Source organism: Ambystoma mexicanum, chromosome 5q, assembly GCF_040938575.1.
Source record: "Ambystoma mexicanum isolate Mex_15411 chromosome 5q, UKY_AmexF1_1, whole genome shotgun sequence".
NCBI lineage: Eukaryota > Metazoa > Chordata > Amphibia > Caudata > Ambystomatidae > Ambystoma > Ambystoma mexicanum.
In genome coordinates this window covers 1,133,716,415-1,133,736,577 of record NC_090933.1, presented here as the reverse complement: position 1 = coordinate 1,133,736,577, position 20,163 = coordinate 1,133,716,415, and the positions used below count along the sequence as shown (strand labels likewise).

At 42.2% G+C, this 20,163-nt stretch overlaps 1 protein-coding gene across 3 annotated transcripts in view; it reads left to right on the top strand.

Annotated features, from left to right (window-relative positions):
- The window catches only part of KCNQ3 (potassium voltage-gated channel subfamily Q member 3), a 1,253,156-nt gene that overhangs the window by 1,143,421 nt on the left and 89,572 nt on the right, over positions 1 to 20,163 (top strand). For all 3 annotated transcript variants that reach the window (XM_069621644.1, XM_069621646.1, XM_069621645.1), the window contains one exon: positions 5,548 to 5,632. In XM_069621644.1, coding sequence (XP_069477745.1) covers positions 5,548 to 5,632 — 85 coding nt within the window. The remainder of the gene's footprint in view (positions 1 to 5,547; positions 5,633 to 20,163) is intronic.

The window sequence follows — 20,163 nt, the reverse complement described above, 5'->3', positions numbered from 1 at the left end:
AATCATGCCTATAACAAGTAACCCCTCGATTCCTTTGTAGTTCCTATGTTTGAGAGATTAGACATGTATGATTATACTGCATAACTATAATGAAAATGTACTGCTTTACCGCCTCATCTATAGATGTATATATGAGCAGGGGTTTTGTTTATTAGAATGACCTACTCTCCCTGCGGCACTCTGACCGGGTTTCTTGAGGATTGAAAATATTCATAAATTTACAAGGAAGGACTGTCCTTTCTTGGTCAAAACTACGTGATGGTCTCCCATGGTTCTATACAATCACCTTAACTTTAGAAAGATGATCAAAAAGCAGGTGGTTATCGAAGTCAGTACAAGAAGCGTGATTGGCAGGTTAGCTAACAGAACCATGAGACGATTGGGTTTGGTTTAAAAGTGTCCTTTACATGTGTCACCTCAAGCTCACTCAAGGAGGTACTCACAGACCACGGAGTAACAGATGCCAACAAATGTGTAACAATAGTTTCCTGCCACTGGGAGGTTTTGTAAGTGTATTTTATATGTTGGGAAACCACTGATCCTGAGTGGTTCACTATTTAAGAACGTATTTCAATACAAAAAGTGGCAATGTTCAAACCAAAGGATGGGTTACAAATATGCCTTCCTTCATAGGATAGTAGTCTGTGCAAAAGCGGTGACCTCAGAAAAATGGTATATGGACCGTATTGCTTAATATTTGCTGTGGTCCAGTGCATGTGTGCCAAGAAATGCCCCATTTTAAACATGTATTTCAGGATTTGTTTTGCCCTAATGAAAATGCTGTGCAAACTTGAATGTATGTAATACATGTCTCCTCCTCCAAAAAAATGCTAACCCACCTCCCGTGTCAGAGGGGATGATCATTTCAGATAGTGGGATAAAGTCATGCCAACAATGACTATAAATTGCCTCCTAATTGGCTCCTTTTTTGGGTCTCATCACTTGCCAAGCAAAACCAGCAGCCATACAGGTAGCAGTCTGGGTGACCAAAGCCGAGCTAGAAGCCGGGATGCACCCTGTGACAAAGTGAATACTGCTCTGCATGGCTAATGGGATGAGAATTGGTTTCTAAACTCCTATTCAGCCCCATAGTACTACTTAAACAGCCATGATCTCAATCATAAAGGGGAAACAGGCACAACAGGTAGCATGGTTTGAGGGCAGGTTATACCCTTCATGAGGCATGTGAGACATTAGGCAAGCACCCTAAACAGCAATAGCACTGTCTAATCAAGGCTCTATAAAAAATAAGCGTCTTTATTTAAACTAAACAACAAAATATTAAAATTCTAACAACCCACCCCTGTATAGAAATACACAGAATATTCAGACTGTGGATAAAAGGAGGCAGTCTGAAAATGAAGACAGGGCTTTGCAGGCAATAGCGTTTTACAGCAATGTTTAAATTCAAGGATGTCTTAAAAACAGTGGGGACTTAAATGTCACAAGGGCTGCTAGGGAGAATTCTCCAAAATGTGCTAATTCCCTTCACCTTAGAGACCCCAACAACTTTGCTGGATTTTGAGGACTTGATATTTTTTACCTGGAAAGAGTGCGAGTCTTTTTTCCCACTCTTTCATGTATTTTGATGTATGTTTTACTCTTGTGTTCTTTGATTATGGAGTTTTAAGATAACTTCATAGGCATCTTTTCATGTGTTACACAGCACACTCAGTGCAGTGACACAGGTATGTCTTTTTAGACTTCCCAAAGGTTTAAATACCTTCTATGGGATAAACTACTGTTTCCCAGAGAATGTAAGGTTAAATTGACTTTACTAGTCTTTTTAAATTCCTAGACCCAGCACACACTATCTTCCTATAGAGTGCTGGAGGGGTTACCTAGTATACCCTGTGTCTAAATACTCACGAAGAAGTGAAATGCTACCCCTTTCTATCGAAATGGCTGGTGGCAGTGGTTTTCCAACGAACTACCATGATTTTTCCCGACCGCGAACACCGCAGGAGCCATGTTTTTCAAGATGGCGCTCAAGCCCCTTTGTTTAAACAGGTCCCGGTCTTCTTTTTTCGCCATTTCATTTTGGAAAGGTCCTTCTAGTGTTTGTCTCTGTGCGCCAAACCAGGTTTGGTCCCTTTGTTTCTATGCCATTAGCGGGCTTCAGGACTGAAGACTGCCTCTGGCGTCTGGGTGTCTGGGGTGGGCAGGAAGTGAGGGAGGTGCCCGAAACTCCCTGTGCTTAGTCTCCTAGGAGACCCAAATGCGCTCTGGCGTGATTGGCTGGCTGACTGTCCGGCAAGGACAGCCACTTTGCTGGGTGAGTGGCAGCTAGGCTGGAATGAAAGGGAGAAAACTGTGGACTGGAAAGGCGAGTCGACCACTGGAACGAAAGAACCGAAGATGAGCTGGAAGAGGACTGCTGCTGCAACTCCTGGACCGTTGGTTTGCCCGGTGAAGCCCTGCTGCAGGTCTGAATTGCCAAGTTCACCTCGACAGAGAAGCCCCTTTAAGGACGACTTCTTCCTTTGAGTTGGTGGGACCAATCAACTCATAAGCATCTCGAAGCTGGTTAGGATTAACCAGGGGGAAGGACACCAGCTTGTGTGCTTGATGAACAGCTACTCGAACTGAAGTGACTCCATTTTGTCTGCGTTTTCCAACAATCCCGTGCAATGCAGGAGTCCCCCCATGTCCTCCCTCTTGTCCCCATGACTGAGGCTCAGGAACAGTGAGATATGCAGGAACTGCCAGGAACCGTCTTCACCTGCATCTTTTTCTTTATACTAAGGTACTGTGCCAACCCGATTGAGAGAACGCTTCTCTCATGGCGAAAGTTTGTGGAATTGTCACAATTTGCAGGCCTAATCAGCTTGTGACCCAACACATGATTCTTTTTCGTACAAACTACTTCTGAGAACTTAGACAAAGACTTTACTGTTTACTTCAAGAACTGCTCTTTCCTATCCAAGACACTAGTCCATTAACTTTGGCCTAGGCCTATTGAACTGAAATGAGTTCTCTAGTGAACTATAACTATTTGCACTGCCTAATAAAGTATTTGTGATCTATTCTGCTAACTTGTGCCTTTTTACTCCCGTTGAAAGTAACTGAAGTGCCATTTTGCCCCTCTTTCAGGGAGCCTAATTTGTTCAGAAACGTATTGGTTTACTATTGAAGTGTGTTTGTGTATAATATTAAGTTGCCCGATTCTGGTGAATGTTTTCTAAATTATTGTGTAATAAATGAATACGTGTTTTACCAAGAAACCTTGAGAGTAAGTGTCTACTTGAACCACTGTGATTGTAAGAGCTCTGTGTAACATCCTTGTACTGCTCACATTCCCTCTTGAGAAAGCCTGGCTGCTCAGCTCGCTACCACAAAACTGTGTAGTAAAGACTTATACCAAAGGTTGATTTTGCTTACATCTATAGTCCTAATTGTATGTGGTGGTCCCAGAGGGTACTGCATGCAATTCTGCCTAACAAGGGCCCATTAAATCAGGCCATGGGGACACAACCACAACTTATACCTTTCAGTCTTGTTCTGGACGGTCCAAAGCATTGGTCTGGGAATTGAGGCACTTTGCAGCAGTTCAAAACGGTGTTGAGACACTTCAAGTCAGGCTTCCCGGTGTGTCGAGTCGGAATCAAGATGGTTTGAGTCGGTGCTCCCAGATGTATTGAGTGAGTGCCAAGACAGATGTAGTAGGTGTTTCTCTGGGTCTAGTCACTTTCAAAGCAGTTCATATTGGTTGATCCCAGAGGGGTCAAGTCAGGGTCAAGACGGTTCAAGTTAGTTCTCCAGTGGATGAAGTCGGCATTAAAATGGTTCAAGTCAGCACTTCAAAGAGTTGAGCTGGCATCAAGATAGTTTGAGTTGGTTGCTCCCAGTTGAGCCAAGTTAGGGCCACAATGATTTGAGTCAGCGCTCCCAAAAGGGTTGAGTCTTAGTTGAAAAGGCTCAGTGAGACCATGTCCAGGGTCTCAGAGGGTACAGTAAGTCTTCCTTCTGCCCTTCCCAGCCAGGAAAGTTGCCAAAGAGCAGTTAGAGGGGCTGCCATTGCCAGTAGGTGGAAGTCTGGCTACCAGTGTCCAGGCAGCAGGAAGTCCTTGTCAAAAAAGCAGGTCCATGCAAATATTCCCCTGCAGTGGCTTGGGGCTAAGGTCTTGCTCCTTCCTTAGAAAGCTTTATCTTCACATCAATGGCTGAGGAATTTGGGTAGACTGCGTGCCAATAGAATTTGAGGGAAAATCTTCCCCTGAAATGCAAAAAGGATTCAACTAAGGGGGGGGTCTGTCTCTCTTATACAGTCATTTTTGCCACAGCAGATTGTTCAATTTAAAGCCAATCCTAGCTGCTTCGACAAAAGTATTTGCCTGGTGATGTGAGTCCCAGAGCGCAGTGTATCCAGGAAGTTGGGAGGGTCCTTGAGGAAGTGTGGATGGTCTAGGAAATTCCAGGTTGGTGGAACCCCTCTCCAGGGTGCAACTTCTCTTCTCCGCTACCTACACTCTCCCTCTTCTGCCTGTTCTATATCAAAGAGACACCCATTATTATCACCCAGTTGTGATGTGATATCCCCATTGTAATGGCATAGCTTTCTTTGAAGATATGTTTCCAACCCAGCCCTCTGAGGCCCTGCTGACCTTTCCTGTTCCTCTGTGAAGGTGTCACGCCTTGTCAGTAAATAACAAACGGAGCTTCAAGGGCTTTACCCAGCATTCTGTTGTTAGGTAAACCCAGCCCCACACAACTTTGAACTTTGCAGGTTGAACCAGGTTCAGATGTAGCGAGTTGGGGGGATCCAGGCAGGGAGCAGGCATCGAGTTGGGTTTGAGACAGCACTCTTTGCGGGTCAATGCAGCATTAGAAGGATGCGGGCCGATGAGGCCACCACAGTCGGTGTAACATTTGAGCTTGGGTCCATGATGAAGAAGCTGGTGAGTCAAGATGAGGTGCGAGATGTGGTGGCTATATTCAGTTCTGCATAAATCACCAAAGAAACAATAAGACAAAAAGGGGATTAAGCATATCTGTATATGATCAATTATACAAACAATTAGGAAAACATTGTCCCACTTGCATGTACCAGGTGCTCAGAGATGACAAAAATGACTACATTTTGTATGTGGGCAGATTCATAAAGCAAATAGGCCATGCGTGTTGCCACAGGAGTGGAAGTCTCATTCTGGCTCACATCCCCTCTACCTTCTGCTGTTGGTCTGTTCCATGAATGATGTGCAGAAACAAAATGAGCATCCTACCCGGAACCCTTACATTAAATGAATTTAAAAAAAAGAGTAGAGAAAGCTTGACATCAATGTATCCACAGTTCTCAGCAGTAACACTGATACACGTGGATGTGTTATATTCCTAATGTAATCGAGACACACATGTACATAGAAAGGAAGCCAAAATCCTTCGTTGAGGTATAATTGAGAGTAACTTGGTCAATATTTGGTGGTACTTGTTGGAACTCTGAGCTGCATCCATGAGTACCTAAGTGACCATTCAATTGTGTTAGATAATATTTTCCTAAGCATATTTGGGCTCTGAAATGCTTATGAGTTTGTTATTGTTTTTTTGCAGGCATGAACCATATGCATCCAAAGGGTCAGTTTCTGATATTGAAGACCAAAGTATGATGGGGAAATTTGTCAAGGTGGAAAGACAGGTAAATATTGTGTGTCCTATTGAGTGACACTCGTTCCATAAGTTATTGAAGTGCATGTAAAAAATTCTCCCCCATACCTTTATCATTGTGCTCTACTAAATGCATATGTTAATCCAGACAGGAAGAAGGTGAAGTAGTTTAACTCTGTTAAGGTTGGAGTGATGCTTCTTTTGCTTGGACTAGCTAGCCTGTGTGCTTATCACCCTATCACTATAATTGCCTATCTCTCCCACTTTCCTACACTGTCCCAACCCATTCCATGTCCAAACCCCCTTTGCTTCTTCATGTACACTCCGGAGTATCATGTATACACGTGGGATCTTATAAAACACTGACTAAATGTGAATATAACTGAATTATTAATAATGGACAATAGTGTTTATTAATTACAGTAAATAACAGTGTTGCTATTGTGTATTGTACTGTCATTTACATAAATGCAGATGCAAAGTCAATGTCATATGTACATATAAATATGGGCATTGATCATTATAATTTACATTGTTAATCACAGAAACGTAATATGAATACTACAATTACTACTGTCAATAATAACAATCTTTAAACTGGCTTTAAAGATTAGCTGTGTTGTTAGTAGGCACGCATGCATTCAGTCTTTATGACCGGGCTCACTTGGGAAAGGGAACGGGATAGATGCCATGTTGGAGGAGACATGGACTTTGGTTTGGATTGCAAGTGTGTGCTATTAATATTGATATTGAGTTATGTACGTCCTATCAACAGCTGAAGGTGTTTGTATGGGTCCTGTGTGGGTAATCAGAATAATATATTGTTTGTGTTCGCATTTATCGTCAGTGCCATAATTCAATGTCATAATTGTTTTTTGATAATAAGGGACAGTAGGAAAATACAAGAACAAGCGTCAGCAAATGCACATTTTGCATCTAACCTAGCCAGGGTTTCACTCTGGGAGTGTATTCCTATCACTTGCTGACAACATAATGCATTTTACTTCTGCAAACACTTTCAATCCACATTTCGAACATAAAGAGGTGCCTCAACTTCACCTCTTCTAAACCACTTGAAAGATCTCCCTGCAAATGCATTGATCCATTGTCATGTGCTCTGAAGATGCCGATACCATTTAATTATCAATCTCACTGGTTAGATTACACATGGTAGATACGGCAGATTTTCCCGAGCTTTTTACGTTGGCGTACCATTTCTTTATTCAATTTGGTCAAGCGGGAAGTTTATCTAAATGATGTGACATAATAGTCCAATTGAAAGAACCATGTTTGACGGTTTTTAAATTAAGGTGTTGTACTGTGGTAACATTTAGTAACACTGCATTTATCTGTGAGTGTCTTAAACATGTGTGAGTCTCCCACAGGTTGGTAGCTCTTTCCATTCTTGGTAAAGTGCATAAAGAGTGCTCCCAGAAGCCGAGGATGATCATACTAAACACTTCATTATGAGCATGGAGGCCATAACCATACACACATCTGGTTGTGTTCCTTAAAACATGTCCCTTTTAGCAATTAATACTGAAATGTGTCATGTTGTACTCTGTCCTGGACATGCCCTGGCATTGAGAAGCAGCGGATTATCCAGGGTGGTTTGGACAAGCATTCTATCTAGGATGTGTGACGAATTACAGGATATTGTCACTGCTCCTATTGGGGAAACTTCTCCCCATGAGGCTAGGGAGGTGAGGCCACTGCCCGATAGTCCCCCTGCGGGTGGTACTTAGCAGGTGTATCTCATGGGGAGGGAAATGCCCAATGGGAAGAGGGATGACACCTTGGGAGATACACTGTATAATTCCTCTGCACCCCAACTTCCCTCACTCTGTTACCCTGCACAAGACATAACCCCCCATACTTCCATGTATGTCTACAGAACAGACAGTGTCACTTCCCCAAGAAATACTGGGACGAGGAAGGGCAACACCAACCTTGTGAGAAGTGAAGATCTGACTACTGAGATGAGGAAGAGGCACCGATCCATGTGGCAGGTTCTGCAGAACCAAGGTGCGTGGACTAGATGCCATAGGATGGCTAATACAATACCGTTCTGGCCATAAAATGGGACGTAGGACTGGGAAAAGAGAGAAGACCTCCCAGGAGGAAGCAGAATATTCATACATTGAAAGCGGTGAAGGAGACAGGACTCCGACAGGACAGGATGCTTACCCACTGGCAAAGGAGTCCCTTGAAGTTCTGTCACAGACGAACGCCCGGGAGAAGCAGAAGCCTGAACACCCATCCAGTCGCGAAGCCTGGAGTGCGTGCGGAAGCTGAGACACCCAGTTCAGAGGCCGGGAGTCAGCGCGAAGCCACCACAGGCAGTGGAAGCAGCGATGGGAAGCTGTGAGAGCCCAAAGCATTGAAAATAACTGAAAGCCACTGCTAAGCTCCCCAGAGAGGTCCGGGAGACCAGGACAGTTGGCAGGGTGGCTAGGAGAAAGGAGGAACATGGAAGCAAGTTAGAGCATCTCACCCATATACATAATCAAATCCTCCACACCAAACGTCATTGTCACAGTGCCCTGGAGGAGAATATACCAGGTTTGTCTGTGACCAACAAAGCAGTAGTAATAGTTGAAAAGGTGAGTCTAGGATTTGCACCCACAAGAAGAGAGAGCCAAAGCAATCTTGATGCTCACAGCACCTGGAAGGAGAGTATACCAAGCTGGCTGTGACCAAAGGATTAGTAGTAGTAGTAGTAGTAGCAGTCAAAAAGGTGAGTCTGGGATTTGCACTCACATGAAGAGGCAGCCAAATCAATATTCATGTTCACAGCACCTGGCAGGAGAGTATGCCAGGCAGGCTTTGACCAAAGGAGGAGTAGTAGTAATAGTCAAACAAAAAGAACACATTTAAAGAAAAGGTAAATCTGTGATTCACACCCACACGAAGAGAGAGCCAAAGCAATCTTCATACCCATAGCACCCGGCAGGAGAATATACCAGGCTAGCTGTGACCAGCACAGCAGTAGTGGTCAAGCAGGAAAGCACACAAATGGGAAGTACAGAGAAGACACCCTCTAGGGCTCACCCATATGAAGAAGGAGCTAAAGAACTCTACATAGTCCCTGCACCTGGCAGGATAGTGTACAAGGTTGGCTGTGAAACCAAGGAGAAGGAAAGAGGAAAAAACATTCTGAGGGCACAACAGGCTTGGAGCAAGGTGGTCCTTAAACATTAAAAGAAGAAAAGACCCTCATTGAACATTTTTGCTGCACTATTTTTGGAACTTTATTTTGCGAGTTGGAACAGATCTCTGAGACTAAAGAAGATGTGCACATTAGTTTACATTCTTAGCTTGAGAGCTGGAAATAGGAATTTTGACACGAAGGTGGATCTGTTTCTTTTAGACTATCTTGACATACTATTTTTTAAAGTCGGGGAAACCTCTCTTAGTATTAGGGTCAGGAAGGTATTTTTCCACTCTTATTTGTTTAATTGTGAATTAAAGTTTCTGCCAACTATTATACCACCTGTGTGTCGATCTCCTCCTTCCCCACCCTTACATATGTCATGGCCTAATGTTTGTTTTGAAATATTAGGTTCAGTGCATAGCTCAGGTTTGGGAATTTCAGCAGTGCAAAAATACACTTGACTGGCGCCATCTCGTTAATTATAGGATTTTAATAAATGATACAATAAAGGATCTCAACTCTGGTGGAACACTTACAAGACTGAAATCTTCTAATGTGACACTTCTCCTGAATTTGATCACTGTATGACCATTGAATCTCAGCCAAGTCCATCATCTAGAAGCCACAAAAATAAGAAACATTGAGTTCATATGCTTGTCCTTCACACATCACATTGTGGCCATAGTGAAATGCAGTCAGAATACCCTCCTGCATCCAGAGAAAGTTTCTCCTGTGATGAAATGATTACAGACCTGCAGGAGTACAAGAATGAGTACTGGCTAAACTGCCTTCCCAGTGCTAACACTAATACAGAACAGCAGTGGTCCTAATTATAAAAATTAACCAGGCACAGTGAAGAGACATACCTCCGTCACCTTTTTTGGTAACGTGGGCCAAGGGCAACCTATACTCATAAAAGGAGTGAATAGCAATAGTACAACAGTGAAAAATAACAGAATATCCAGTCAAAGATATGTATATTTGCATACTTTAATTGAACACACCATGCACTAATTATATTATAAAAACACTAACCAACACCCACCCCTGTGGAAAGATCACAGAAAATTCAGTATGAAGATCATGCTAGCACTCTGGACAATGTAGCAGTTTTGAGAGGCAAATAAATCACAATAATGTTACCACACAGATATGTGTTGGTTGAGAAAAGATTGAAATAGGTGCCTTATTCGAGAACTACATGGAAGAGACGATTCCTAACACAGACAGTAACATTGCCAGCGGAGTAATGGTGGCGAATCCTACTGAATGGAGAACGTGTTTCCACAACACTGACGCTATTAAAGTTCCTAAAGGAGATGTTCCTAATGCTGGAAATAGGGCCAGAACATTAAGCAGGAAAGTAGTTCCAACAGACAAGTAATGTTTTCTCCTTGATTGTTAAATGGAGGGGGCTGGCCCCCCTGTGGAGAAGTGAACATTTTTTTTTTTTAAATGTTTAATTTATGTGTTCAATGAGGCCACCATGGTTGGTTTGACCTTTGTGCTTGAGTCAATGATGAAGATGCTGGTGAATTGAGATCCAGTTTGAGATGTGGCAGTTTGAAGACTTCCGCAGCGGTAAGCTTCTTGTTCAAGTAGGAGCAAGCAATGTGCTCAGCTGGCACTGTACTTTAGTGTACTGGTTCGAGGAGTATCAACAGATGTTCAAAGAGGTTCAAAGAATTGCCAAAATCAGCACCCTGGATCCTGGTTGTTCAAAGGCGTTTGAACGCAGTCGATGATGGTTTGATGGCGGTTGTTGCTGTAGAATGCAAGCAACCAGCTGCTTTGATTCTTCTGGTGCTGTGACACCTAATCCAGGGGCTCAGGGACAGGATGGCTCCTTGTTCTTGTCACTTCCAACCCCAGGGGAAGCTAGCTAGAACCTGTAGGTCTCCTTCGCCTCCAATGTGGAGCCTGGGTACCTTTGCAGCTGGCAGAGAGAGGCATGTCTTACAAACACAGCAGTTCTACCCAATTGTGCCCTTGGGATGGGTAGGAAGCACAACTGGTCTCTGACCTGGAACACCTGCCTTCACCTCATAACTTGGGGACTCTGGAAAGTACTGCTCTCCCAACAGGATCCAAACAAGTTATTCTGGAAGTCCTGAAGGTCCAAGATGAATTGGGGAACGCTTGAGAGACCCCTTCCTTATAAAGGCAAAATATCACATAGGATTGGACAAAAGCAGGCCTTCTTTTGAGGGTTCCAATCATCATTGAGGTAATATGTGACTTTTGCCTCCTGGCAACATACCCAAATGCTTTTCTTGTGCAGGAAGTGTAGGATAGAGGATGGAAAATGAATCCTACAGAGAACTTAGAGAGAGGAATCCTTCCTCCCTTGTGTTCGGCTCTGCTTGACTGCCTAAACCCTTTCCCTTCTCAAAGCCTGCACTACAAAGGCTATCTGCTTTGCAACCCACTAGTGTGGGGCAGGTCTTAGATATGGAAGTGCTTGTTTGAAGCCAGGCGTCAGCTAGATCTCATATTATGAGTTATTGAGCCTGGTAGTGTGGAGTTACCCAACCTCCCCAGAGTGTCAACAGAGTCAAGCATCCGGCCTTTAGTCCCATTCATTCGAATGCTGACAGTCAGGTGCATCTATAGATGGTCTGAGCTCACAGGGTTGACAATGGTATGCAACACATCAGATGTGGCTTTAATAATTATGTGAACTATCAGCCACCATATCAAAACCTAAGTAATGCTTATGTTTCCATATTTTTTTATTTTTTTTTATTTTTATTTGTTTGGTTAATACAATCAACCTTTCAAATTTTCAACATACAAGAAAGAACAATACAAATTGCATTTCATGATTTTTACCAGCAAATTTGTACAAAAACAGCAATTGCAGTAAATTGGTTTAACAGTCTGGACTACTCAATTGGTATTCTTTTTGATGTTCAGTAGGATTTGACTGCAGCTTATAGCGATTCATTAGGAAATACAGCATCCAAAAATTGTATAGTGGCTATCTTTATGACTAGCTTAGGTGATGAAAAAATAAATTGCCACAGCTCTTTATGTATATACCTGTTTTGTTCTTCCAGATAATTTTTGAAGTATAGCTTACGAGTGGCTGCCAGTTGAGAGCAGTACACTATACAATGTTCCAAGGTCTCTTTTTGGTCTAAAACTTTACAGAAACGGCAATAATTATCAGCCTTTGGGATTAAATTTCTGCGATACAAAACATCTCGAGTTGGCCACAAATTTAAACGAAAGCGAAGCAGCTTATGACGTATTTTAGAGCATGGAAATTTGACCAAATAATCAGCTATGACACTGTAACGCTTATGACCAAATAAATTCCGTTTGAAATCTTTGTAAGTTAAGCATTTATTTTGGTTAGTACACCAATCATGCTGTTGATTTTTTTTTTTTGCGCTGCCTTCATTTGATATTAAAAGCTCCAGCGAAATTGATGCATCAGCTAATGCATTTAGAGTTAACTTACACCATTGTTGGGAGAACATTCGATCTCTGCTTAATAGATGGACAGCCACTTGACCCAAAATATCTGTACGATCAAGAGAGAGAAGACATTTCCGGAAAAATGCACAGTATTTCCAAGTGACATACGAAAAAATAGAAAGAGAGCCCAGTTCAAACCTAATCAACGGCAACGGGGTACTTGCCGGAAGATGTAGTACTTGCTTCCAGAAAGATGATTCCAATCTATCCCACCAAATTTCTTTTTTGGGGGCCTGGGCTTCAGACCCATAAGTTAAGATTGGAAGGACTTTCTGCATATAGAAAGTTACCATATGTTTTGCTGTGAATTTGCCGAATTTGCCCATTAATAATTTAGCCTGAGCAACTAAAGTCTGTAGTTTGCCCTTAATTTCCATATCTTGACTGGGGTTTGCAGGAGTATCGGTGATCAAAATCCCCAAGTATTTATATATGGAAACCTTGACAAGGGCAGAATTATGCAATTTCCATGTAAAAGGTTTGACTTTTACTCCCGCGTGCCATTTGCAAACCATTATTTGTGTTTTATTCATGTTTATATTTAAGTGGTTTGCATCCACATATGATTCCAGACCAATTAAGAGATTTTGTAAACCACTTTGAGTTTTTGAAATGAGAATCAAATCGTCTGCCTAAAGAAGATATTGGATTTTGGTCAAACCCATACTCGGAGAGTCACTACTTATCTGCTTAAGAGCAATGCCCAAATCAAAAATAAAGAAATTGAATATAGAGGAGGCCAAAATGCACCCCTGTTTCAATCCTCTGTGGGTTTTAAATTTAGCCGACAGATCGACCCCCAAAGCAAGTCTAACCTGCATGGTAGTATTTGTGTGAAGAAGAACTATTAGTGATATCAGCGAAGAGGGGCAATTATGTTTGATTAGTTTTGAAAATAAAAGAGATCTGTTGACTGAATCAAAAGCGACTTTAAAGTCAACAAAGGCTAAGAATATAGTCTGTTTCTGAACAGTATGCTCAGAAAGAAGTGTATTTAGAGTAAAAATATTAGGGATAGTGCCTACTTGTGCCACAAAGCCTGCTTGAAAAGGATCATTAAGTCCAGCTTGCATAGTCCATTTTTGAAACTCTCTTAAAATTATACGTGAGAAAATTTTACCAGGAGCGTCCAATAAAGCTATGGGTCTGTAACAAGTAGGATCTTTCCTGTTCCCTTTCTTGAAAATAGGAATAATTATTGAGTGAGTCCAAGAGGGGGGCAGAGTTTGCGTTTTAATAATGATAGAGAAAATTTGAAATAATATTTTAGACCAGATTTCTGGATGATCTTTGAAAATTCTATTAGATAAACCATCAGGTCCGCATGCACCAGATCGACTGGACTTCTTGATAAACAGGCGAATGTCATCCAAATCAAAATTTAGATGAAACTTCGTCGTAAACTTGTCGGATGATGGTGCAAAACCCCCTTTTGGAATACTATATAGAATTGAGAAATGTGAAATCCAGTCCGCCTCAGTAACTTCATTGGCCTATATTATTGCCTGGGGCCCATTAGTGGACCAGGTATTAGCAATGTTCAGGCTTTGAATAGTGGCCAATAACAGTTGGCTGTCAAGATGGTATAATGTGGCACGCCTGGATTTAATCCAGTTTCTGTAACTGGTTTTAATTTTTGATAACTGACTGTAACGAATACTATGAGGTAGTTTCATAGCTTCTCTTTTTTGAAGTCTGAATAATATCTTTTGATTTCTGACTTCAGAATTGAAGTAATGAAGAAAGGGAAGTCGAGTCTTAGATTTGGATACAGTGCTCGCCAAAGAGGGTCGAAAAGCTTGAATCATGTCAGAATAGCAGATGTTAGAATTTGCCACATTCAGTTGAATTTTATTACCTTCGTGATTCAATTGTGTATGAAAGCGATCTAAAGCTTTGTCCGTCCATCCTACTTTATTGCCTGCGTTATTGGACGTCACTTGAGAATGTTGATATTTATCTTTCTGCAAGTTTGGGACACTATTGAACAAAAATGTGGCCGTCAATTGATTATGGTCACTCACGTCAGATTGTACAATTTCAAAGTCTATTACATCAGAGAAACAACTGAGATTCATGTACATATAATCTATGATGGAGGAAGACTTCCCTCTATGCCACGTTGAACCCGGAGGGATATCGGATTTGAACGCACCATTGAGTCTATAAAGATTGTGATATTTTACAAATTGTAACCATTTCTTAATTCGAATTTGGGAATTTAAAGTTTTCCCAACTATACAATCCAGATTTAGGTCACCAGCAATCAAAATTTTGTATACTGTGTTGTCCATATAAACCAGACTGATCATATCGCTCAACATTTCCAGAAAGCATTCATCCGTTATCCCCACCGGATTCCAGTATACATTAATAATGGCATACGAGGTGGCATCCAATGTTAGCCGTGACATTTGAATAAAGGGATTAGTTGATGACCAAAAAGTGAGACTGGTATTGATGTTTGCTTGAATGGCTGTTAATAAACCACCATAAGGTCTGCCACAAGAACTCTTGCTAGCAGTATTAATTAAAACATCATGTGTGTCCCAAATTGGAGTACTAGTTAGCCAGGTTTCCTGTAACATAATGAGATTGTATTTGCTTAGTGAACTCATATCATTATTCATGAGGTGAGAAAAGCCCCTGGAGTTCCAACTTAAAAGTGTGAATTCACTTGTTGTCAAAGCTTGATCTAGTTACTGCTGGTGTTCAGATCCTATAAAAGCTCTAGATTCTTTAGGCCCATACGAATGGCTTTCATATGTAGCATGTTTCGACTGACTAAAAAAATGTTGCTGGTGGGCAACCTGCGGGTTAAGGTTGGATTCAGAGTGTACTTCGAAGCCAAGGTCAAACAGGTCCTTTCTTGCTAACCATATTGCGTTTTGGATTACATGAGATTGCATCCAAAGTCTCACAATATGTAAGTTCGAATTGTCAAAAAAATCTACCAATGTTAAATCGGCCGAACTGATATCCTCAAGTGCCGCTATGTCTGCAAAGATATTCAGAATGGAGTTTCTGTTCAAAACAAACTGCTTATATGGCAACGGTCGACATTTTAATACTAAACAGAAATTAGCTAAACGTTTTGGAGTAAGTTGAGTGGTAGTGAATTTATTATTGGGAGCCAAAGAAACCGAGTGACTAGCGGTACGTTTTTTATCACTAGTTAAAGCTGTACTAGATGGCATTTTAAGATCCTTAGCAATAGCGGCTTTAAGTAGGCTAAATAATTCGGGGACAATTTCAGCCAAAAGTAATTTCCCAGACTTATCAGGGGCATAGGCAAAATGTTAGTTTCAGAACAGTGCTTGTTGGGAGATACCTTGTGCTCGGTGGATGCAGACAAAGGGTTACTCGCAGGTTGACGATCTTGTTCAACCACGGTCTTTGCCTGTTTGTTCTGAGTTAATTGAGTTACAGAAAAGGACTCATGTTTGCGGTAGCCCTGATCTGACATATAGGTATCAACAGCCCGTCGAAGTTCCAAACGATGGAGCTCTGATGAAGAACTACTGACTTTAAAGGATGAGAGGTTCGGGGCGATATCTCTTTCATTTGGTGGTATATGATTTCCTAATTTAGGGTCATTAATTGCGTTCACCAGAGCATCCAATGGGGCATAAGGCGGCACGATAGGCGCACTTTTAAGATTTTTAGTCAGGGAGATAGTCGAGGTGCGCAAAAGGGCCAATTGCTGATATTTTTTTGATACTGCTGAGGAAGCAATTAAAGTACTTTTTTTTGGAAAATGAATCTGACGAATAAAATTTTTAGTTTTGGATGTATGGTCTCGATTGATAATGGTTTGATTTTTTGTTTTTTTTGTTTTTATTATTTTTGACTCCGCCCTCCTAGGAGTGACCCCCTTGCCAGCACCTGTCTGTGCTTTATCTGTGAATATTTCGAAGGGAACATTGGTAGTAGACGGGATGCCAAAGTCAGACTGAGTAGTGGCTAGACCTTGTGCAAAAGCACTTGGACGGGCCACGGCACTGTGAATAATGGCTTCAATGTATGGAACGGCTGTATATACACAAAGTTTGGAAGGTGTACTGTGCTCAGTGTGATGACTACCCAAAGTTTGCAATGGGCCAGAAGTTTGTGTACCTAAAGAAACTTTCAGTACTACAGGTGTATCACTTGGTTCACATACTTTCTTCACATTAGCATATTTAGAAAATAGGGTAGGGGCATGCTCCTGCAATTCCAAAATTTTGTCTAACTTTTGAGTATGTTCAGTGGACTTGTCTGTCCACGCATCAAATAGTTTGATTAATGTTTGAAGTGAAGTGTGCATGGCAGCTAATGTTAAGTTGACCAAGCTTTTGTTTGTCATTTCTGTGTCCACCTTACATGATAAAATTGGAGATTGTGGACGTTGTCGAGGGGTGGGAGCAAGATAAGAAGCATCAATGGCAGAGCAGATCGACTCACAATTTGAAAACATAATAGGGGATTCAGAAAGACGATGAGAAACATCCACACAGAGTAATTGGGAAGAAAGATCAGCATCACTCAAATTTAGATTTGCGGTGACATTTTTTGCCAAAGCAATGGGAGTTTGAGTCCCTACTGGCTGAGTAGGAGCAGAGGAAGGGATATTGTGTAATAATATGCTGTCAGAAAGGGACACATGTTGAACTGACCCAGGTAAAAAGGGTGTTGCTGGCTTGGAGACTATTAGTACATCTTTAGTATCACTACGCAAAACAGGATGCACATTCATTTCAACAAAAGATTGATCATGAACCATATGAACAATAGAAGACGGTTTTGGGAGGCTTAAAACTGCCCACTTTGCGGATCCTTTGTAAAATTGTCGAATGTCCTGCAAAGGAGGCCCAAGAGGCGCAGCCTTACGACCCTTGCGCGTTCTGCTTGCTATTGGCGTTGAGCACAAAGTCAATGCTGGTTGTTGTACAGTTAATGCTATAGAATTTCGTGTGCATGAGTTGCGTGCCAATTGTGATTTTGGGGGCAAGCCCATTGTTATCGACGGCAGTCGTGACTGCATAATAAAAATGCTGGTCAATATATACTATGAATTTGATTATAAATGCAGTAAGACTGATAAGAAAAGTCCACTAATCACTTTTAAGAGTTATTATAATCCTCCGAATGGTACGGCACTTACCAAAGCACCTCAGCACCCAACAGCCGCACAACAGCAACGCTAGAGCTAGCGGCCTTGTCACCGCCGGGCTTAACGCCGCAAGGGCGAATGAAAGGGTGCTTTGAAGTGGATACAGTCACGTGATAATCCACCTGACACGCACCAGTCCCGCCTCCTCAGGGCAGCGCTCCAAGTCCTCCTGAGCTCGGGTTCCAAAGACCTGCAAGAGCTGATAGTCTGCTCGCAATGCAGGCTTAACAAGTGGGAAGCAGAAACAAGCGTTTTAACAGGAGGTTAAAACGCGTAGTGCAAACAAAACAGTACAGCGCTCGGGCGGATGAAAGGGTGCTTTAAAGTGGATCCAGTCACGTGATAATCCACGTGACACGCACCAGTCCCGCCTCCTCAGGGCAGCGCTCCAAGTCCTCCTGAGCTCGGGTTCCAAAGACCTGCAAGAGCTGATAGTCTGCTCGCAATGCAGGCTTAACAAGTGGGAAGCAGAAACGAGCGTCTTAACAGGAGGTTAAAACGCGTAGTGCAAACAAAACAGTACAGCGCTCGGGCGGATGAAAGGGTGCTTTAAAGTGGATCCAGTCACGTGATAATCCACGTGACACGCACCAGTCCCGCCTCCTCAGGGCAGCGCTCCAAGTCCTCCTGAGCTCGGGTTCCAAAGACCTGCAAGAGCTGATAGTCTGCTCGCAATGCAGGCTTAACAAGTGGGAAGCAGAAACGAGCGTCTTAACAGGAGGTTAAAACGCGTAGTGCAAACAAAACAGTACAGCGCTCGGGCGGATGAAAGGGTGCTTTAAAGTGGATCCAGTCACGTGATAATCCACGTGACACGCACCAGTCCCGCCTCCTCAGGGCAGCGCTCCAAGTCCTCCTGAGCTCGGGTTCCAAAGACCTGCAAGAGCTGATAGTCTGCTCGCAATGCAGGCTTAACAAGTGGGAAGCAGAAACGAGCGTCTTAACAGGAGGTTAAAACGCGTAGTGCAAACAAAACAGTACAGCGCTCGGGCAGATGAAAGGGTGCTTTAAAGTGGATCCAGTCACGTGATAATCCACGTGACACGCACCAGTCCCGCCTCCTCAGGGCAGCGCTCCAAGTCCTCCTGAGCTCGGGTTCCAAAGACCTGCAAGAGCTGATAGTCTGCTCGCAATGCAGGCTTAACAAGTGGGAAGCAGAAACGAGCGTGTCGGCTGCAGCTGTCAAACATGGCATATGTGATCTATGAACCTGCTCTATGCCACTGAAAAGCAGTACCTGCAGAGCAAGAGACTGATGCAGCAGGGCACAGGTGTACACTATGCATTTGGCATGGAGTTTAATGAAGGGAGGTGGTCTGTCTAGCAGACCACGCTTACTGAGATAGATTACTGCATAATTATATTATTAACAAAAGTCAAAAAGCCAGGGTTGCCACTACCTTGCCAACTGGAAATTCTTCACACCTCCCATCAATTGTAATGTATGACAGAATTCAACTAGTCTAGGCACTTGTCTTGCAAAAGCTGGTTTACTGTGATAGTCTCATGATGGGGCTTACCAACAAAGGCGTTGTCCATATCCAAGTCATCCAGCACAAGGCCGCTCAATTGATATTTGGTCTGAAAAAAACACGACCATATTACTTCGACCATAAGAAAGCTACACTGGCTACCAATCCAACAAAGTATCAAGTCCAAATTCCTGTGCATCTTGAGAAAAACCTTATGTGACAGTGGGCCAGTGTACAAATTCAACTTCCTAATCAACCACATTCCCACAAGGGGTACTCAGATACAGCACATCAAACAGATGGGCCAACACTCAGCAAGTAGATGAATTACAGAAAGTGTAGCTTATCAGTATCAGGGATGATATTATGGTGCATTCTATCCAAAGACCTAAAGCTGGAGCCAAACTGTTTGAAATTCAAATGGTAAATGAAAAGCATCTCATTCAAAATTGCCTTACCCACTTGAGGGTTTTCAGGCCCTTTGTACTCAATTTTTGTTTTAATGATGCATATGTTTTGTTTTACCTCCTAGATGGGAATTGACTATCACCTCTATACTTTGTAACATCTTGGCACTTGTTTTCGTATCTGTTTATTTAACATTTACTTCATCCCCCACCCATGCCTTCATCACTGACTTGAATTTTGTATACAGGCAGCGTGTCATAAAACAATACATTAATGAAACTTAACTATTTGTATTCTCATAATTTAATTGGTGATATTTTGGAGTCTGTTGTAGTTTCTTTTGTTGTCCCTGAGTGGGATTTGCTTTTGGATTATCACCTCATTGACTTAGGTCTCTTGATGAATGGAAGTTCACCTTTAGGACTCCATTTGGTCATTGTGAGTATTGGAAAATACCATTTGAGTTATAAAATGCCACAGTAATTTTCCAGAGATTATTATTATTGTGTTTTACTTATGCCTCCTGTCAATTTATGATTGTGTTTTTGGATAATATTTGAGATTTGTTCATTATCAACTTAGAATCATTAGGAGATATATTAGCAGCTCATGAAAACTTAAGTAGAAATAAGCATTGTAAAAGCCAGTAGTCTGGCATTTTGTATAGACAACTCATTTATCCACATCAGAGCCTCTTATCTTTGTGGCAGATGGGCCAGTAGCACTAATTCACAGACGCAATGGTTAGTTTTCAAATATCTACTCTGATTTTAGGGCATGTTTAAGTAACCATGAGGTTGTTATGGTGCATTTTCAGGCTATAAGGCTGCCCTAATTTCGTACTTGGGTCACTACGTGCCCATTCATTGGGGCTCATTATGAGTTTGCTGGGA